The sequence below is a fragment of the Armigeres subalbatus genome, chromosome 3 (assembly GCF_024139115.2).
Source record: "Armigeres subalbatus isolate Guangzhou_Male chromosome 3, GZ_Asu_2, whole genome shotgun sequence".
NCBI classification, from domain to species: Eukaryota; Metazoa; Arthropoda; class Insecta; order Diptera; family Culicidae; genus Armigeres; species Armigeres subalbatus.
The window spans coordinates 152,379,267-152,399,169 of NC_085141.1; the positions used below are offsets into that span (position 1 = coordinate 152,379,267).

Consider the following 19,903-nt stretch of genomic DNA (forward strand, 5'->3'; position numbering starts at 1 on the left):
ATTTTGCCTATCTCAATCATTTTGCCTAACCCCTGTACCTATTACTTGTAGAATGTTTGAACTAATTGTTTTTATGTTGCAAATATTAATGCTCTCTAAAGCAACCAATTTAGGATGCGCGATATTCGGGAAAAAGTGCTGAATCATCATGCTTCACGCAACACTGTCTACCATTGCCTGTATGGATATTATTATTTAGGTTATTCCAAAGCCCGGCTTGCAAAAATTTACGCCAAACATCCTTCAACTATTACTAGCTGGATTAATTCGTATGAACGGAACGAATGCTTCGATCGTAAGGAGAGGGCTAAAGTGTATCTGCGATTCGGGACGGAAGAACGGACATGGATAGTCAATACGTACAGAGAGAATCCGGTACTGTTCTTAGACGAGGCCAAATTTAAATTCACACAACGTTTCCAAAAATCTATCAGCACTGCTTCGATAAGTAGAATCTTACTGTCTGAAGGCTACACCTGGAAAGTTTTGGAGCGTCGTGCAGTTCAATTGCGACAAACGGAGATATACCGTTTTTTCATTGAGTTAAATGAGTTTCATTGGGATATCCATAATCTGTTGTTCTTAGATGAAGTATCTTGCGATAACCGGAGTATGCTCCGAACTAAAGGCTATGCACCCGTAGGAGAGAAACTTGTATACCGAGGTGAATTTGTACGACGACCCCGCTGTTCTCTTCTAAGTTTTCTCGGTTGCAACGGAATACTTGAAACGTATTCAACTGAAGGTACCTTCACTCGGGCCAAATTTTTTGATTGTATTCGTCAATTCATATCATCTGGTAAAGCGAAGCAATATCCAGGTCAGTATTCCTTGTGGATTATGGACGGAGCAAGGATACATTGTCACCGATCTATTGTCGAGTATCTTCGTTCAATGGGAATAATTGTAATATTTTTGCCAGCCTATGCACCATTCTACAATCCTATTGAACTGGTCTTCGGATATATAAAAAAGTACTTAAAAAGAACTTACGTAGAAAACAGCTCAGAAGATCTAGCTATAATAATAGCGAAAGCATTCAAATCCTTCAAAAACAGGGACTGCGTGAACATTTTTCGTAAGGCTGGATATTTGCCCGGTGGTACTTTCGACCCCAGTATTGGATTATGTCAAAATAATGTGTAATTTTGAGAGCTTCGATCAAACACGATGTAGAGTTGATGAAATATAATCATGACCAACCCTATAACAAAATGTCATTGCATAGCCCCTCGCTGCGATATTCAAAAGAGCGAACGTTAAATTAAAAGAAAGAGTAAAAAGAAGAAAATCTAGTTTTGGAAGGCAGAGTTGTTTGAACTACGGTTGAGAGTGGTCGCGAATAAAGTTGTTCTCTGTGAATAAATTGTATTTTATTACCGCTCCGAAAAGTGTACCAAAAACCTACGTCGGCGAGACTCTACAATTTGGCGCAGCCGAACGGATTTTTTCCCAAGGTAAGTTCATCTAAATGGAATAATTTAGTTTGTTATCTAATTTTCAAAACGTAAGAGAGATAATTTCGAGGCATTGAAGAAATACTAGTGCAATTATAATTCAATATAATATTATCGAAGAAAAAGTTATGAAATGAAGCGATGATTATGAATTGTAAAAAAAAAATGGAGGTAATAATTTGAAAACGTGGTTGTCATACAAAATGGCGGAATGAACAGTTCGTTCAAGGTTACATCCATCAGCAACGATTAGCGTTGAATGTATTGTGTGGACAAATTGTGCAAAGAAAAAAAGAACTGGCTGAAGACCAACTGAAACGTATTTAGTAGTGCAAGTGGTTGAAGACCTGGGACTATTGTTGATTGAAAAACGAATACATTCACAGAAAAGATGCGAGACCGGTTGGAAACCGAAGCGCACAACAAAAAAAAAATGGTTGAAGACCTACACTACTCCGTGCTCCAAAAGATGCGAGTCCGATTGAAGATCGAAGCGCACACAAAAAAGGAAAAAGATGCGAGACCGGTCGTAAACCGAAGCGCACACGAAGAAAAGAGATGCAAGATCGATGAAAAAGTTGGCTGAAGACCAACGCTGCTTCACACACTCACACATACATACCAAAAGATGCGAGCCCGAATGAAGATCGAAGCGCACAAAAAAAAAATGAAAATAGCCTCATTCTATTTAGGTTCAAGAGTATTCCGAATGATGCACTTAATGTAGGCATGAATGTAAGAAAATATTAAGTGGAAGCTTTGTGTTTATTGTTACAAAAGACCGACTATAAAAAATCCGATAAGAATGAGTACCAATGACGATGCGATGTAATCAAACAATTATTTAAATGATTTTCAGATGGACTACGACAAAAGTTGCTGCCCGTTAGCACCATTCAACGACGCGGTTGATGCATCGGATCTCCGTCGAGAGTGGGAAGAGTGGTTAGGGCGTTCGAACTCCTGCTGGAGTTGAAACAGGTTGACTCGCATAGCACGAAAGACTGATTCTTATGCTGGCACGAGGTGGTCGTGGTCTTCAGAGGATTTACTTTAATCTGAGACCAGTGCCTGGTGAGATTCAACCGGGACCAGCAAAAAGTCCCACTTGCACCTCAGGAGACCCTGGAATACGATAACGCTGTCAAACGCTTGAATAACTTTTTGTTGGAAAGCGTAATGAGCGAGTTGAACTGGAAGTTTTCCGTTCATTGAAACAGTTTACTGAAGAATCCTTCAACAACTTCATTTTGAAGCTCCGCACGCAGGCGAACCGATGTGATTTTCGAGAGCGTGAGGAGAAAGAAATACTGCAGCAAGTAACGATGGGAGCACGAGATGACAGAGTAAGAGATAAGGGTCTGGAGAATGTAATGAATCTTGATGAACTGACTAACTACGCTGTTAATCGAGAACTCTTAGCAAAACAAAAGAGAAATCACACCCGTTTAAGGTAGACGCTGAACCGGTTAGTGTATCTGCAGTGAAGCAAGTTTGGGGCAGAAAGTATCAGCCCAGAGAGAGATCTTTTGGAACAACCGTATACAAGGGCGAAAAAACCGTGGAATGATGGAAACCGTACTCGATTGGAGTGCGATCGTTGGGTTCGTCAGAAACATCACAAAGATTCACGCAAGCTGCATCGCTCGAAACTCGAAATGCAACAATTGCGGGCGTACAGGTCATTTTGCCCAAAATGCAGAGCAGCACGGAAGAAACAACTCAAATCCCGCAGCACCTGGAGACGTACCGAGGATGAAGCAAACGTGCTACGATATGATGACTGCGGCGAGATAGAAGCATTGCAACACATCGTCCGACGTCGGAGGAATCTTGAAGGTAGAATGATTTTATTAGCATTTACATGTTTGTTTCTTTTCTTTTGTCATATAAATCTTTAAATACTCTCATAATAAAATATAATAATAATAATAGTGCAGAGAAAAGTTACTTTTGAGGGATTGTAGCGTCTCGCACATGTTGAAGAAAATTTAATTCACCCACACGATGTTCCTGGAGCAAGAATAATGTGAGGAATCATTTAACATTTTCTCGTTTACTTAGATGAGCCGAAAAAGTGATGGAATTATTACATGCATGATTGATCAACATCCCGTCATTTTTCTTATCGACTCGGGGAGCAGCAATCAATACTGTAACTGAGCAGGTTTGGAAAGAGCTCATCAATACAAGTGCAACACTTTTTCAAGAAACGATTTCATTGTGATCGAAACATTTGTCTTATGCTTCTCAAGAACCGCTTCGTGTGTTCTAACCATTTTTGAAGCATGGATCTCGGTAAACGAATCCAAGCCAAAAGCTACGCTGAATTTTTCGTCATCGAAGGATCGCAGAAGTCTCTCGGGAGTAAAAGAAGAGCAGAAGATTTGGAGGTCTTGAAAGTCGGTCTTGAGGTCCAAAACATTGAGGTGAAATCTGAAGCTTTTCGAAGTTCCCCAATGTCCAAGTTAAGCTGTCAATTGATGGACGTGTACTTCCACGGAAAATAGCAGCATACTTGAGAGTACCTGCTGCAATGGAGGAAAAGGTGGATCAGAAAATACTAGAGATGCTGAACAGTGATGTAATAGAGCCGGTTGTGGGACCGCCGGAATGGATATCGCCCATGGTTGTGGTGCCTAAGGGGAAAGATGATATTAGACTGTGTATCAACATGAAGTACCCAAATGAAGCGATACAACGTGAACATTATCCTCTTCCTATGATCGATACTCTTCTGAATAGGCTTAGAGGATCGACCATTTTCTCGAAACTTGATATCACATCTGCATACTATCACATTGAGCTCCATCCGGAATCTCGGGGAATCACTACTTTTATGACGAGCAGGGGGCTTATGCGATTCAAGCGATTAATGTTTGGAATTAATTGTGCCCCCGAGATTTTCCAGCGGGTAATGTCCGAAATGTTATCTGGAATTCAAGGTGTTGTGGTGTATATCGACGACGTTGTGGTAGCCGGAAGTACCCAAGAGGAGCATGACGCTCGTTTGCGACAAGTGTTAACCGTCCTGAAAAATAATAATGCTACGTTGAATAAAGCCAAATGTTTGATGGTGGTGACTGAGCTTGAGATTCTGGGTTTCAAAGTTAAGCGCAGCCGGTATATCTCCATCAGATGAGAAGATTTCTGCTATCAGAAATTTCAGAAAACCAGAATCTAAAGAAGAAACTCGAAGTTTTTAGGTCTGGTGAACTTTGTCGGCAGTTTATCCCACACCTGTCAACGAGGTCTGAAGCACTGCGTAAATATATAAGAGGAGAAGTTGAAGTTTTTGGGGTAGATCTAGGATAGGATCCTAGGGGTAGATCAGCAAAACGCTTTTGATGATTCGCGAAATGAGCTGTCAAACACTGTCCGCCAACTTGGATTTTTTTGACCCGAAGGATAAGACAGAACTCTATGTAGACGCATCACCAGTGGGCCTGGAGCAGTACTCACACAGCGGAACAGTGAACATATTTCAAGAATCATAGCTTTGCTTCAAAGGATTGGATAAAACAGAAAGAGTGTACCCCAAACTCAGCGCGAAGCGTTGGCGGTCATATGGGCTGTCGAAAAATTCTACCCTTATCTGTTTGGAACCCAATTTACAATATTCACCGACCACAAATCTCTTGAGTATATCTTCTGAGGAAAGCATCAACAAGGAAAGCGAGCTTGTTCAAGAGCTGAAGGGTGGGCGTTGCGTCTCCAGCCATATGATTTCTGTGGAAAACATATTCCTGGTTCATCAAACATTTCAGATGTGCTCTCCAGGTTAAGCGTACAGGCCAATTCGATATCAGATACACCTTTCGATGAAGCAACGGAACATTACTTGTGTGCAGTTGGTGATGGCCCGGCAGCAATTTCTCTACAGGAAATAAAAATGGAAACTGAGCAGGATGAGGTCCTCAAACAGTGTTGAAAGCAATACATAGTCAAAACTGGCCATCAGACCTTTTTCCGGTATCAAGCATTCTCGAAAGAGTTAGGAATAATTGATGGCATTATAGTCCAGAGACGAAAGGATTATCTTGCCAACAATTCTAAGACGAAGAGCCCTGATAATAGCCATCGGGGCATCCGGAATAGTCACAATGCGACGTAACCTGCGTGAAAAGGTATGGTGGCCACGCATGGACCAAGATGTTGGAGACTATATTCAAGAGTGTGCTGGATGTGCTGCAGTAAGTGCTCAGGGGCCGCTATAGAGCCTATGGTGCGGAAACAAATGCCGGAACGAGCGTGGCAAGAAATTGCAATTGATTTCTTTTCGGCTAAGGAGTGCGCAACATTTCTTGTTACGGTTGATTACTACAGTCGCTTCCTTAGAGTTACGGAAATGAAAGGAACGAACGCAGCGAAGACGATCGAAGCGCTGGAATCATTATTCCATGAGCAGACATACCCAGAATCGATCCGGAGTGATAATGGGCCACCATTTTCAAGCGAGGAATTTTAAAAATACTGCAAGGATAAGAACATTCGACTCATTCGTACTATCCCATATTGGCCCCAAATGAATGGGTTAGTAGAGCGCCAAAACCAGGGTATTTTGCGGACTCTGCGAATCGCAAAGGCAATAAATGCAGATTGGTGTAAAGCTGTTCGAGACTATGTTTACGCATACAACACGACCCTCATTCTGTTACTGGAAAAGCTCCGATGGAATTGATGACCGGTAGACCAGTTAAGGATCTATTGCCGTCGCTTAGAACAGAATCTCATTGGCAGCGAGATGAAGAAACTCGAGAAAACGATGCGATCAAGAAAATGCAGGGAAAAATATATGCGGATCAGCGCAGGCATGCTAAAGCGTCCGATATTGATGTTGGAGATGAAGTTTTACTAAGGAATTACGAAACTGGAAAACTAGAGCCTAAGTTTAAACTGGAAAAGTTCAAAGTTGTCAAGAAAAACGGTAATGACGTGATAGGTCACAAATGATGAAGGTGTTATTTACCGTCGACCAGCAACTCATCTTAAGAAATGGTCACCCGGTAAAGAAGCTGGAACCAACACTTCAACTATAAGCCGTAAGTACTACTTTCATTTGATTATTTTAAAATGTTTTACGTTACGTTTTTTCTTCGACCAAGAACAACGTACAGTTGAAATTCAGTTACTTGCTTGGTTTGACGACGTATTTTGGGTTTGAGAAATGCATTGTTGGATCTTATTTTCTGTGGTCCTACTCACAGGTCATGATTCGGTCTCCTTAATCGAATCTTTCAACTTTATAACGTTCCTGCACATATCCAATGTTGTAATTGGCCCGCGATTCTTCACAGAAGTCAGTTCTTTAAAATTCTTTAAATTTTGCTATTTTAATGCTGAATTTTTATAACGTAGCGCACAGGTAAATACCGTAAACACTGAATTTTCACTGACTTGCGAGAAAGGATATCTAAATGACAGATGACTTATAAGGGGTTCACTCGTTTAGGTCAACAGTAGATTAAACTAAGAAAACAGGAGTGTACATTTAATTGGTCGAAAATGAATTGCGCATATACACTACACTCAGAAAAAAGACCAAACCTGTATTAACATACAAACAAATCATTTCTCATATTGTTAAAGCTAGAGGAAAAAAAAGTAATCTATGCAATATTAAATCGTTATACGGCGAGGATACGGAGGTTATACTAATCGAGTATAAACTACACGTAAACGAACGTGGGGTCAACTAGGAGAAATGCAGTTAGCATAGATTTTCCTCAGAGTGTAGGATAAATTAAAATCGTGTTGTTTGTAGTCCACGCATGTCGGTTATCATTATCATAAATAAATAGGTTTTGAATTTATTCAAAACAATGTATTTCAAATATCCCAAGAGTTCACTACATTTATTATGCCATATTTTATTATATATCTTGTCCTTTTTTATATAAATAAATAATTTCACAGAGCCCACCCAGAACTCGGACGCACCAGAAGGAGACTTAGACGAAAACGAGTAGAATGATGTTGGGGAAGGAAGGCAAGTCAGGAGCATTTAAGAGACAGGCCAAAAGAACACACCATGCCAAAACGTCCTAAGCGTGAGAAGAAACTACCCGCTAGATTTAGTTCATAGTTTAAAGTTTGGTTGATAGAACCATTTTTATTAGAGTAGAGAAGGGATGTAGAGTTGATGAAATATAATCATGACCAACCCTATAACAAAATGTCATTGCATAGCCCCTCGCTGCGATATTCAAAAGAGCGAACGTTAAATTAAAAGAAAGAGTAAAAAGAAGAAAATCTAGTTTTGGAAGGCAGAGTTGTTTGAACTACGGTTGAGAGTGGTCGCGAATAAAGTTGTTCTCTGTGAATAAATTGTATTTTATTACCGCTCCGAAAAGTGTACCAAAAACCTACGTCGGCGAGACTCTACACACGATAAAACAGTATTAATAAATAAGATAATTCAACTTTATTCTTTAACTTTTATTGTCCGAATGAAATTACAATCACCTGAGCATTATTCGTGATCAACATCGATGCAGTCAGCAACAGTTTGAGCCAATTCTAATGAGAAACGATTTTCCCTTGCAGTAACGGAGCTGTTCATTGCACGCAACATTTCATCGTACTCCTTTTGTTTAGACTCCATCAACGCAATCCTTTTTCCCATAATCGAAGAAGCTTTTTGGATGTTATCGAAATCGTTTTTGAGGTTCTTAAGGATTCTACTGTAGGCGTTGTTAATCGTATTGGCAACCTGTAAATCCAAACGACCTTTCTCGAGTAGTGTGTCACTGTGAACTGGTACTGATGAAAACAAACTGATGAGATGTTCCGGTGGCGTTTCCTTCAACAGCTGTTCTCGCTTTTCGGCTGACTTACTTGCAATCCAGCTCGCCCAGCATCCCCAATTGATATCGTCACCACTCAAATACCTGCCGTGATTTTCCTTGAGTTGATTTTTCAATTTGTTGACAGAAACGAGAGATTCCGCCCCTGCTCTATCTTTCTCGAACGGCCGCAGCAAATGTTGTTCCAATAAATTCATTCTGCGAAGGTTAGTCACAGAATCGGAAAATCGGTAAACAATTATTGAGATGTCTTTCGATACCCAGTTTCGCAGCATCGATTGGTCAATCTTTGTAGGAAGATAGTTGCGTTTACTGGACTTGTCCTGGAATACAATAAAGTTGTCACGGTTCTCGAAACACGGAGCTTCTTCATTCCATGATACTATTGCAGCCGGGCCTCGATTTTCCGAGTCATCCAGAGTTTCGTGAATTGAGTCGTTGAATATGGCTGCTCGGTGGATGAACTTGGAGCAAAAATCCCAGACTTGTTTTACAACATTTTCAACACTGTTGCCTCCTACCGATAGCGACCCACACGGATCTAGCGATTTTTGGTTCTTGAAACGTTTTTCAAACACGGCCGCTTTGAAGTGGAACTTGTATGGCTCATTGGGTTTCTTCGTCGGAGACCCAGCAGTTCCATCGGAAGGCTCGGATTGACATCTCTGAAAACAACATTCGTATGTAAAAGTGAATGCTGATTATACTGAATAACTGTTTAAACTGACTATCATGGAAGTGAATGATTCCGCACATATACCAACCTTTCGTCCTGCTGAAGAACCTGCAGATTGCATACCGACACTTTCATTGCTGCTATTGGCGCTCCAGGAATCATCATTTTGAAGATATTCCTCGTCCAAGAACTGTGGTGAATATTTCGAAGCACTGACATCCAAATCTAACGGGTCATCGAATCCTTCACCGTATTGCATTAAAACAACATCCTCACTTTCACTTGCACTTGTAATTTCGACGTTTGCCTCCAAAAAAAGGCCCTCCGTGGAGGTTTCATTTTCCGGCTCCTCCATTCCGATGTTTCGAAACAACTGAAACGGTAGCAAAGATGTTTTTGTTTATTATCCTCCACCGACGATTCTAATCGTTGCACACGAGATTGACATAACAGCAAAATAAACAAATCACAATGTGGAGTAGCTAAACTACTTCACAGTGAAACATTGATGTCAACGAGCAAAAAAAAGTTTCTTTATCAAAAAGCTACTCCTGCATGTACGGCGGGCGTGTTTTCGCAGTGACTCTGCTGTCACTAGCCAAAACCGCTGAGCTTGTTTTTTTCTCGAGATGGACAATATTTAATGAATTTATAAATTTGTCTAATTTCTGACAATTATTCACACTTCCTAAAGTACGGCAATGAACCCTACTACAAGTCCAGATGCATAGCCGACATCTGCATCGGAAGCAAAATCACGTAAGGTGGTAGACTGTTAAAAAAAATCAAAACAAACAGTAATGAACATGCAGGAACAGGGCAAGGATTTTTCGCTCGCGATACTCCAATGCGAGCATGGTCGGTATCTGAATCAAGAAGAATGGACACAACCGACCTGATCATTGGTAAACAATTCCTTAGGTAAAGGTTTTCGGGGAACCAATTTCTTCACATTAAAAAAATGTGACATCTGTGGGATTCACTTGCTAACATGCCAAATCTGATGTGCCAACAGAGTTACAAGATCAAAGTCCCTTCCGAGCCATTCTTAGCTTCAGTAGCCATTTTAATGATCCGATAGTACTCCACTGCAGTTTTGATTTGAAGGTCTCCAACACAAGAAATTCTGGTTCCAGATCGTCTTTCTCCTCTGAAACCACATCGTAATGCAAGAGCCGGAATGAAAAAAAAAACAAAAACAAAAATACCTCGAACCTCGCCTTGAACATTACACGAAAAATACAATTCAAGTTCAAAAATACCCGAAAAATACAAATAATGGTGAACTCAATACACTACAATACTAAAATACATAAAAAATACGGAAATACACAAAAAATACGGAAATACACAAAAATTCCTCAATACGCCTTTTCAATTCAGGCAGATGAATCGTAAATACACAAGTTGACAGCCCCTCGGTCAACAAAAGGTCCGATGTACGGAATCTGTCAAGTTGAGAAAAAGTGGACATACGACCTGTTTGTTGGCAGCCTGAAACTTATTCCTTTGACGATAATATATAATATTTTTATTTTACCAATTTACCTATGTATGTACAGTCAATAAATTAAACAAAAGAAATTATGGTAAGTATTCAAATTTATCACATTTTGCTTCCTAATAATTCACGCATAAATCATACAGATAATTTCAACAGCATTTTTCAATTTTGAATTTACAGATGGAATGCAACTCCGAGTACATGGACCATTACAGGATCCGTCAGAGATAGATCCCTTATCTCATCAAGCCCTTTCAAGCTAGCGAGCCACCTAAGATGTATGATGTAGGCTGCTGCTCCTTCAAGTCCGCAGATGATTTCACATAGTGCCAGCTCTGTGATAGTGTGCTTGTGCCATCGAGAAGATGTGGATATTCCGACTGTTGCCACTAAGGGAGTCGAATTCGGTTCGAACGAGTTCCGGACTGTGCGCCGTTGATGGCATTCTGTGTTCTGATTTGACACACACTGCCATCGTGCCATTAGATTTTGTCAAGCATCATATGAAGGCCAGTGCTGCTAAATACAAGATTCTGCTCCACGGGTTCAAGGTCGCTGTTGCTCAAGAGAGCATCCACGGTGAGGCCAAGGATGGGCTCCAATGTTCTTCGAATATTAGGTACAGGATGCTATTAATTTTGATCTGTGTGAATTATTTAAAATCCAGTACGCCAATATGATGAACAATGTGTATTTGGCTGCATCCGCCTTGACTGGATTCTTCACCGACATTGCCCTGTCGCCATTGAAAGCTGCTTAAATCAAGATTCAGACAACTCGGCTATGCCGACTGCACCAAGCGAGAACAATAATTGATGGTCACATTTGCCGCACAACCCGGCTAAGAGATCCAGCACTATCAATGTGGCCATGAAGCTCAGTTTCATAGGCATGTGGAATGTTCTGATGCCGCTCATGATCATGATACAATGGTGCCAATACCAGGAACTAATAACCGGGACCCGACACTCGGAATTTTTCGGTGTTGCGCCTAATTCTAAATCGGTGTGTAGGAGTCCTAGGTATACAACTGAAAAGACACTATTCAATGCTGTCAATTATCTGATTTTCCGCCAATATTTTCTCTCGGTGCATAACTGACAGCATTGATATTTTTTTATTTTTTCATCAGATCTGTCAAGTTTTGTCAATTTGTTTTTCTTCCTACAGACCAATTGAGTGCATTTTTTATTTTCTTAATTGCACGTTTATTAATTATAGTTTATTAAATAGAACATTAATCGTTTAATATAAACTTTTTGAGATGAATTATTAAGTAGCACAATAAGCCTTTACTTATTTAATACCACAAACATACAGTTACATCTTTGCACGACTGATACTGCGTTTGGACCACGGTTTGGACAGGTTTGCTAACAACTCCCAATAGTCGCCTGGAAACGACCATCACTACTTGCTGGATATTCTGGAAGTCCCTGCATCGAATCACATCGACGATGTTCTTTCCGGTGGCTTGAAGAGCTCGAATCGCAGTGCATTGAATCTAAATTCTGCTAAGGAACTGCCAGTAGTGCCTGAGAGTGCAATCAATCGGAAGCGAACGATTTGACAATGTCGCTGTACGCCATCAATATTGTCGCCGTCTGCATCAGTCGTTATGACCTCGATTATGACTACGGGAAACACAATCGTGATCTACATTACGTCTGCACGGGCTGCAGTTCTCGTCAACAGTCGCCGGGTCAGAATAGACGATATCACGATGTGCAATTTTATGTTACGGTCGCCGAAGTAGGCGCTTCATCCAAGGATTACTCACTTGAACAGCGGAAAGCTTCAGTATATACTGGACGTTAAATTAGTAACTGGTTTGCACTTCATCCAGATCCTGACGGCCTCAATGAGGAAAACAACCTGATTCTTTTGTTGGTTGGGGTAGCTCTGAGGATCCGTTGGCTCACTGCTGATCCAGTTGTTTGAGCACCGCTTCCCACTCGGAATCATTTGCTAACTGATGGCACCCGACAATTCGCAATAGTTTTGGATTTATTGTGCAACTTTTCAGTAAGTTTTCTTTTGTACTTATCCTGCGTATGACTCGAGAATTGTCAATTACGACACGTCTCACGTGAGACGGCCATGTATTTCAATTGAGAGGTATCGACAATTCTCACTTCATTCGAAACGCCTCATACGAGACGTAGAATAAGCACAAAGTTTATATATTTGTTTCCCTATTTAATAAAGTTGATTCATTTACTCGACAGAATAATCCCGGAAAAGCGCCTTAATTTCAATACCAATATTATGGTATTATTTCGGTCGTAAAAAAACTAGAGCAATTTGTGGACGACTTTCCGAACGCCAGGACAAAGGAAAGTGAAGCAAAAGAGAGAAACGATTTGCTGTAGGTGATCCGAAAATCGTTCCAGTAGTAAGTAAAAAGCTTACTAATTCTATGCCGATATCATAAACTTACTTCGTAGGCTGACGAGAATCTTTTCGGGATACCGACGGGAATCTTTTCGGGATACACCTCTGCTAAACTAGCAGGAAAAATCGAGCAGGAAAAAAGCTCTTTCAGTGCGCCACCTGTGCCTGAATGCATGAACTATGAGCAGGTAAAAATATTTTCCCTGCTAACTTCACATTTTGAGCTTTTTTCCTGCTAACTTCACAATATTGAGCTTTTTCCCGGCTGAGTTCACAGGTCGAGCTTTTTTCCTGCTGAGTTCGAATTCGTGCATTACGTAGTGATATTTTTATTTTCAAATGTTTTTAATTAAATAATTGATTATTTGTTTTCAAATATAATACATGGAATAACTTCTAGAATGGTGAGTCAAGATTAAAAAATAATTGTTTTATTGATGCCGGCAAATTTCAATGGGTTTAGGTAATATTTACAATTACATATCATAATTATACAGCAATACATAACGATTTTTGAAAATCTTAAATTAAAATTAGACATGTTGAGTAAAAGTAAAATAGGATAGGTAATGCTAAATTTCAGATTTGTCTAACTAAGAAAATTTTTCAATTATGCTAACTAATACTAATATGAAATCAAGTTCAAAGTTTTCCTGAAACAATTTATCAAATATTGAGTGAATATTTTGGAAACGCTGATATTGCTTTTGGAATTGGTAATTGGTGCTTTATAAAAAACGATAGCCTGCTAGTAGGGTATCTGTTCCTATATTAATAACAGCCCGTATATTAATCCCAACCGTCGATAAACCAAATAAAAAATCAATTTATTTAATAAGACTTTTATTCAGTACAATGTTGGTACTAAAATTAGAAGCATGGTTATTTCAAAACGTCTTGAAAATAGCTAGGGTACCTACTGATGAATTTAGATATAAGATATTCTGCTGGAAAGTATTTAGTATGCTGAAGTCTTGAAGCAAGTCCGTATGAGTAGTTGTGATACATAATATGAAAACAATGTTGTAAAATGCTGTTTTTAGCAAAGAAGAATGAAAAATTAAAACATGATGAGTTGATGCTTATTAGGCGGAACTTTTAAAACGCGTCAACGTTTTTATCCTGTTCGTATACCTTTTGAGCAATGTTGAAAAAATCTGTTTTTAGTAAAAAGATGAATGAAGAATTGAGACATAACGAGTTTATGCTTATTAAGTGGAATTTTTCAAACGCGTCAACGTTTTTATTCTGACCTTTTAAGCAGTTTTGTAAAATAATGTTTTTAATAACGATGAATGATGAAATGAGACATGACGAGTTTTCGCTTTTTAGGTGGAGCTTTTAGAACGCGTCAACGTTTTTTGCGGCTCGTAGATTTGTTGAGCATTTCTGCAAAATATTGTTTTAGGTAAAGATGAATGAAGAATTAAGACTAGATGATTTGTTGCTTATACTAATGACACACTGGTGGTACAAGTACCACGGTTATATACCCTAGTACATATTGTAGCATGGTTTTCCACGTTCTACCAGCATGGTACAAGGTGACACACTAGTAGTACAACTTGTACCATGGTACGAATACCACCAGTGTGTCATTAGTATTATTAGGTGGACCTTTTAAACGCGTCAACGTTTTTATCCTGCTCGTAGACAATGTTGAAAAAGCTGTTTTTAGTAAAAACATGAATGAAGAATTGAGACATAATGAGTTAATGCATATTAGATGGAACTTTTTAAACGCGTCAACGTTTTTATCCTGCTCCTATTGAGCAATTTTGTAAAATGCTGTTTTTAGTAAAGATAAATGAAGAAATAAGACATGACGAGTTGTTGCTTTTTAGGTGGAGCTTTTAGAACGCGTCAACGTTTTTCCGGTTCGTATACTGAAAGAAACGGCATGGTAACGCCTACCATATCAAAGGTAGCAGTAAAAACATTTTACCATTTGATTTCGGTAGAACGCAAACAGTTTTTGAAATTACCACAAAGCGCGCTAGATTTTACTATGCCTTCTTGAGCAATGACGTGTTGCAGATTTCACCATGTTCTTGTCACTGCTACTATGCGCGAGTCAATCCGAAGCATAGTAAATTTTAACATGAAGATTGGTTTATCTTCACTATGGTAGCATGGTATTCTTTGTAGTTTTTTCAGCCTTTGGTATATTGTGAACAAATAAAGATGAACCTGTATTCAATCAACGAAACATGTTTATTTCCAGTTTGCTAAAATCTTACAACACGTTATTAAACGAAACATATTTAAAATAATGCTTAATATTAAATAACATAACATGTGGCATGAGAATGCAAATATATGAGTTTCCAGTCCAGTTGTACACATTTCCACTTGGAGCTTTGCTAACTTAATTCTCCCAAATCACTGTTCGCCAGGTCCTGTTATTCATTTAACCGGTTTTCCGCCTGAATCTAATTCCACACATAGAAAACGCGGAATGAGCGGAAAAACAATCCATACTCAGGAACAAGGACAGGTCAGGTTGGGTCAGGTACTCTTTCGGCGGCGTTCATTCAAAAGTAGTGTTCTAAAAATATGTTGAATTTGTCATTTATTTCGATGTAACAGAATAAATCCTAATGTTCTTACCAAATTAAACATACGCTTGGCTTAAAATGTACAATTATATCCACAATATATTGATAAAACACGTTTCAACGTGAAGCAACAATAAAGACAAATTTTCGATGCACTGGACAAAATACGAATGGCGACGAGAAAAACGTCAAAACATACCGTAGTCAAAGCGGTAGAAGAACAGTTAAATTTACCATAGCAAATAGTACTACGAGAATGACAACCACATAGTAATGAGGACAATAATGTGGTAATTCATAGAGATGATGAAGTCGTGTCTACCATTATCGTGCATGGTAAACCTAAACAGGACTGTGTAGTTCATTCTACTATAGATTTTTTATCAGTGATCTGTTGAGCAGTTCTGCAAAATATTGTTTTGGGTAGATGAATGAAGAATTAAAACATGATGAGTTGATGCTTACTACGCGGAACTTTTTAAACGCGTCAACGTTTTTATCCTGCTCGTATACCTTTTGAGCAATGCACAATGGTCGGATTCGTCAAATTTCACGACATAAATCGATAACTCGAAAACCATCAGTGCTAGAGTTTTGACGTCTTCAGAAGAAATGATCTACAAGAAGAGATCTATTTTGGTGTAAGTTGTCATTAGGGTGGCCCTTCGGTGAAAATTTTTTGGAATTATATTTTTTTGCCCTTTTGAGTTAGAAGTTCATATAGTTCTACAAAGTTGTAGAAAATTTAATTCTGAGCATTTTCGCTTAATAAACATTTATTTTATCTCATATAGGTGATGTTTTATGACAAAATTACTAAATTTAGATAGGGTGGTCCCGAAAAAAATAGTTTTTAGCTTCCACTTTCATCAATTCAGAATATTTTCAAAAACTGTCTTAGCATCGCTTCAAGGTCTTTGGATGGCGCATCTTTTGGTTACATAAGATGGTTGATAGCTTCATTTTCAAGCATATTATAAGCGTTTTTTCATTAAAAAGTGATATTTTTCTGAGCATTCTACTGCAGCTAGTAGCAAATATTAGCAAAAATGTCAATCGTTATCTGAAAGTATACATGCAGGCCCATCAAATCCATGGTATTTCGTTTGTCCATCTTTGTCCACTTTTGTTTGATGATAGTATTATTTTTGTACGAAAAATTAGGGTGAAACACATATATCATTTTTTGGATTTTCGCAATATTTGGTAGAATAAAAGACAAGAACACCGTCTTCGACCAGGTATCGTACAGACTGTACACTTAACACCTAGACAACTTCTTCTTCTTCTTCTTCTTATTGGCATTACATCCCCACACTGGGACAGAGCCGCCTCGCAGCTTAGTCTTCATCAAGCACTTCCACAGTTATTAACTGCGAGGTTTCTAAGCCAAGTTACCATTTTTGCATTTGTATATCATGAGGCTAGCACGATGATACTTTTATGCCCAGGGAAGTCGAGACAATTTCCAATCCGAAAATTGCCTAGACCGGCACCGGGAATCGAACCCAGCCACCCTCAGCATGGTCTTGCTTTGTAGCCACGCGGCTAAGGAGGGCCCCAACCTAGACAACTGACAGGACACATAATACCCAGTGGACCGGTGGAGAATTGTTCGATCACGAAAAGTTTCCTTCTTACCGAGGCGGAAATCGAGCCCACGCTCCATAGTCCATGCCTCTAGACTATTGACGGCGCTAACCGCACGGCCACAAAGCCCACAAAGAATCGTTCTTTATCTAAAATATTTAAATCAACTCGTATAAAAAAGAAGTCGAAAAAATCATTTTGACATTTTAACTACTGGAACGATTTTCAAGGTGTTCTCATGAAATAAATGCTTAAGAGCGCTACTTTTGTGGCGAAATACAAAATCATAAAATTCAAGTTGGTTTTTCATGGCTAATTCTCCGAATAATTTCATTTTCACAGTTTCTAAGTGAGGGTCGCCAATGACTACATGAGATTCCATGAAGATTGATATTTGGTCCAGTAGTTCAAAAATTATGTTTTAAATTTTTTTTTTTCAAAAATCTTGATTTTTTTGACCACCCTGGATCGAAATTGGACAAAATTAAAAATTGAGTTTATTTATTTTCGAAAAAGAATGATTCTACCAAATATTGCGAAAATCAGAGATATGGTATATGTGTTTCCCATTGAATAGCTGATTTTTCATACAAAAACTAATATGATTATCAAAAAAAAGTGGACAAACATGGACAAATGAAATACCATGGATTTGATGGGCCTGCATGTATACTTTCAGATTACGATTGAAATTTTTGCTAATATTTGCTACTAGCTGCAGTAGAATGCTCAGAAAAATATCACTTTTTCATGAAAAACGCTTATAATATGCTTGAAAATGAAGTTATCAACCATCTAATATAACCAAAAGATGCGCCATCCAAAGACCTTGAAGCGATGCTAAGACAGTTTTTTGGAAATATTCTGATTTGATGAAAGTGGAAGCTGAAAACTTTTTTTTTTCGGGACCACCCTATATAAATTTAGCAATTTTGTCATAAAACATCACCTATATGAGATAAAATAAATGTTTATTAAGCGAAAATGCTCAGAATTAAATTTTCTACAACTTTGTAGAACTATATGAACTCCTAACTCAAAAGGGTAAAAAAATATAATTCCAAAAAATTTTCACCGGAGGGCCACCCTAATGACAACTTACACCAAAAATAGATCTCTTCTTGTAGATCATTTCTTCTGAAGACGTCAAAACTCTAGCACTGATGGTTTTCGAGTTATCGATTTATGTCGTGAAATTTGACGAATCCGACCATTGTGCAATGTTGAAAAAATCTGTTTTTAGTAAAAAGATGAATGAAGAATAGACCAATGCAAGATCTTGATCTAACCTCACTTATTTGACAGTTCACAGAGCTTGTTTACAAGGTGTTAGAAGAAAAATCGATGAGGAGAAAATTAAAATTCATATTTTTAGTTTAAAATTGCTGCGATCCGAATATTTCAATGATATTCTTTGCATTCAGCATGAAATCAATCGCAAAGGACATCTACATGCGAATAAAATGACGAAACAATTTTATCGGAAGCTTCGCCAGAGGCTAAGTCCCGGTGAAAAAGCTCTGTGAACTGTCAACCTACGTCATCATGCACTGGTCTATTGAGACATAATGAGTTGATGATTATTAAGTGGAAGTTTTCAAACGCGTCAACGTTTTTATTCTGACCTTTTATGCAATTTTGATGATGATGAAATTAGACATGACGAGTTTTCGCTTATTAGGTGGAGCGTCAACGTTTTTATTCTGCTCGTAGACCTTTTGAGCAGTTTTGTAAATTTTTATTTTTGGTAAAGATGAATGAAGAATTGAGAATGATGATTTGATGCTTATTAGGTGCAACTTTTTAACCCTTATGCGGCCAACAAAAAAAAACACGTGGATTGCCGACAGGGTACCCGTGTTCCCATAAATTGATATTCTTATAACTTCAACAATTTTCAACCGATTTGGATAATTTTGACAGTTTTGGAAACAGAAACTCATATACTTTTTGCCAATTGTCAAGGTTTACAGCTGATGTCCATGGATATACAAGAAATCTTTGAAGTAAGGCTAAAGAGTCTACAGGCGTAACAAAAGGCCATTCAACCAATTTCAAATATGCTACAAGCTCTTTGCACTTCTTAGAATTGAAGGTCCCAACTAACAATTTTGGTGCTAAAAGCTTCAACTTCTAGCCTTTGGCTGTATAATATTTGAATAAAAGCAGCCAATGCTGAATAAAAGAAAAGCCTCCGCAAATAATCCCTTAAACTTCAACTCGACTATTACCCAAATATCTATCAGCTAGTCAGTTTGTGCCGAATATATTTCATCTTTTATTGTTTATGCAGCTTTCATATAGTCATAAAACAGCTCTGTCTGAATTAGCAACAAAGCTTATCGGTTAAGAGCTGATGTATGTAATTAAGTTGCTTGTTAGCAACTTCCCATATTACGGTGAGTAGCATTCACAATGAAAATGTTTTCGCTGTTGTTATAGAACTAACAATATAGCGTAATGGCGCTATAAATGAACTAACGAAGCTTTTAGGCAACTTCTGTATCTTTGAAGATTACACAACGTTTAAGTAAACCTTATACTGTTTCTTTTTATAGCTTATCAGTATGGAACGTCAAAATCGCAATGTTTACATTTGATTTTTGTTGCCGGAGCTGTGTATGAGCTATTGATTTCTGTAATGCAGCTACAAAGGCATTCACTTGCTTTTATAGCAACGGACAAAGCGCTGTCATTAATGCTAGCAGATAGTGTAAGAAAACAAGCCATTTAGAAGCGATATTGCTGTTGACGGCTACTGTTAAACGATTAGCAGCAGAGTAACATCTATACAGATCGAGAAAATGTTGCCTAAAAACAATTTCAGCGATTGATGATGCATCAAAGTTAGCCCACAGAACATGCTGACAGATGTTTGAATAATGGTTGAAATAATGCTGAAAGCATACTTTTTAAGC

The 19,903-nt window shown here is 38.5% G+C and overlaps 2 protein-coding genes and 1 long non-coding RNA gene across 3 annotated transcripts; 2 read left to right on the top strand and 1 right to left on the bottom strand.

Moving 5' to 3' along the window:
* The first annotated feature begins 114 nt into the window (after nucleotides 1-114).
* Nucleotides 115-1,146, top strand: LOC134222067 (uncharacterized). The gene has a single exon (XM_062701219.1). It carries the CDS (start codon nucleotides 115-117, stop codon nucleotides 1,144-1,146), a length of 1,032 nt encoding a protein of 343 aa, XP_062557203.1.
* A 6,762-nt stretch (nucleotides 1,147-7,908) lies between these two features.
* LOC134223409 (uncharacterized) lies at nucleotides 7,909-9,294 on the bottom strand. Its single transcript, XM_062702543.1, has 2 exons — nucleotides 9,028-9,294; nucleotides 7,909-8,928 (listed from the first exon to the last, which is right to left on the bottom strand). The coding sequence occupies exons 1-2, from the start codon at nucleotides 9,292-9,294 to the stop codon at nucleotides 7,930-7,932; spliced, it is 1,266 nt and encodes a 421-aa protein (XP_062558527.1). The 3' UTR covers nucleotides 7,909-7,929.
* Nucleotides 9,295-10,284: 990 nt separating this feature from the next.
* On the top strand, nucleotides 10,285-14,075 carry LOC134221030 (uncharacterized). The gene is made up of 3 exons (XR_009982174.1): nucleotides 10,285-10,528; nucleotides 10,624-12,468; nucleotides 12,672-14,075. It is a non-coding gene; the product is annotated as an uncharacterized LOC134221030 (long non-coding RNA).
* The last annotated feature ends 5,828 nt before the right edge of the window (nucleotides 14,076-19,903 follow it).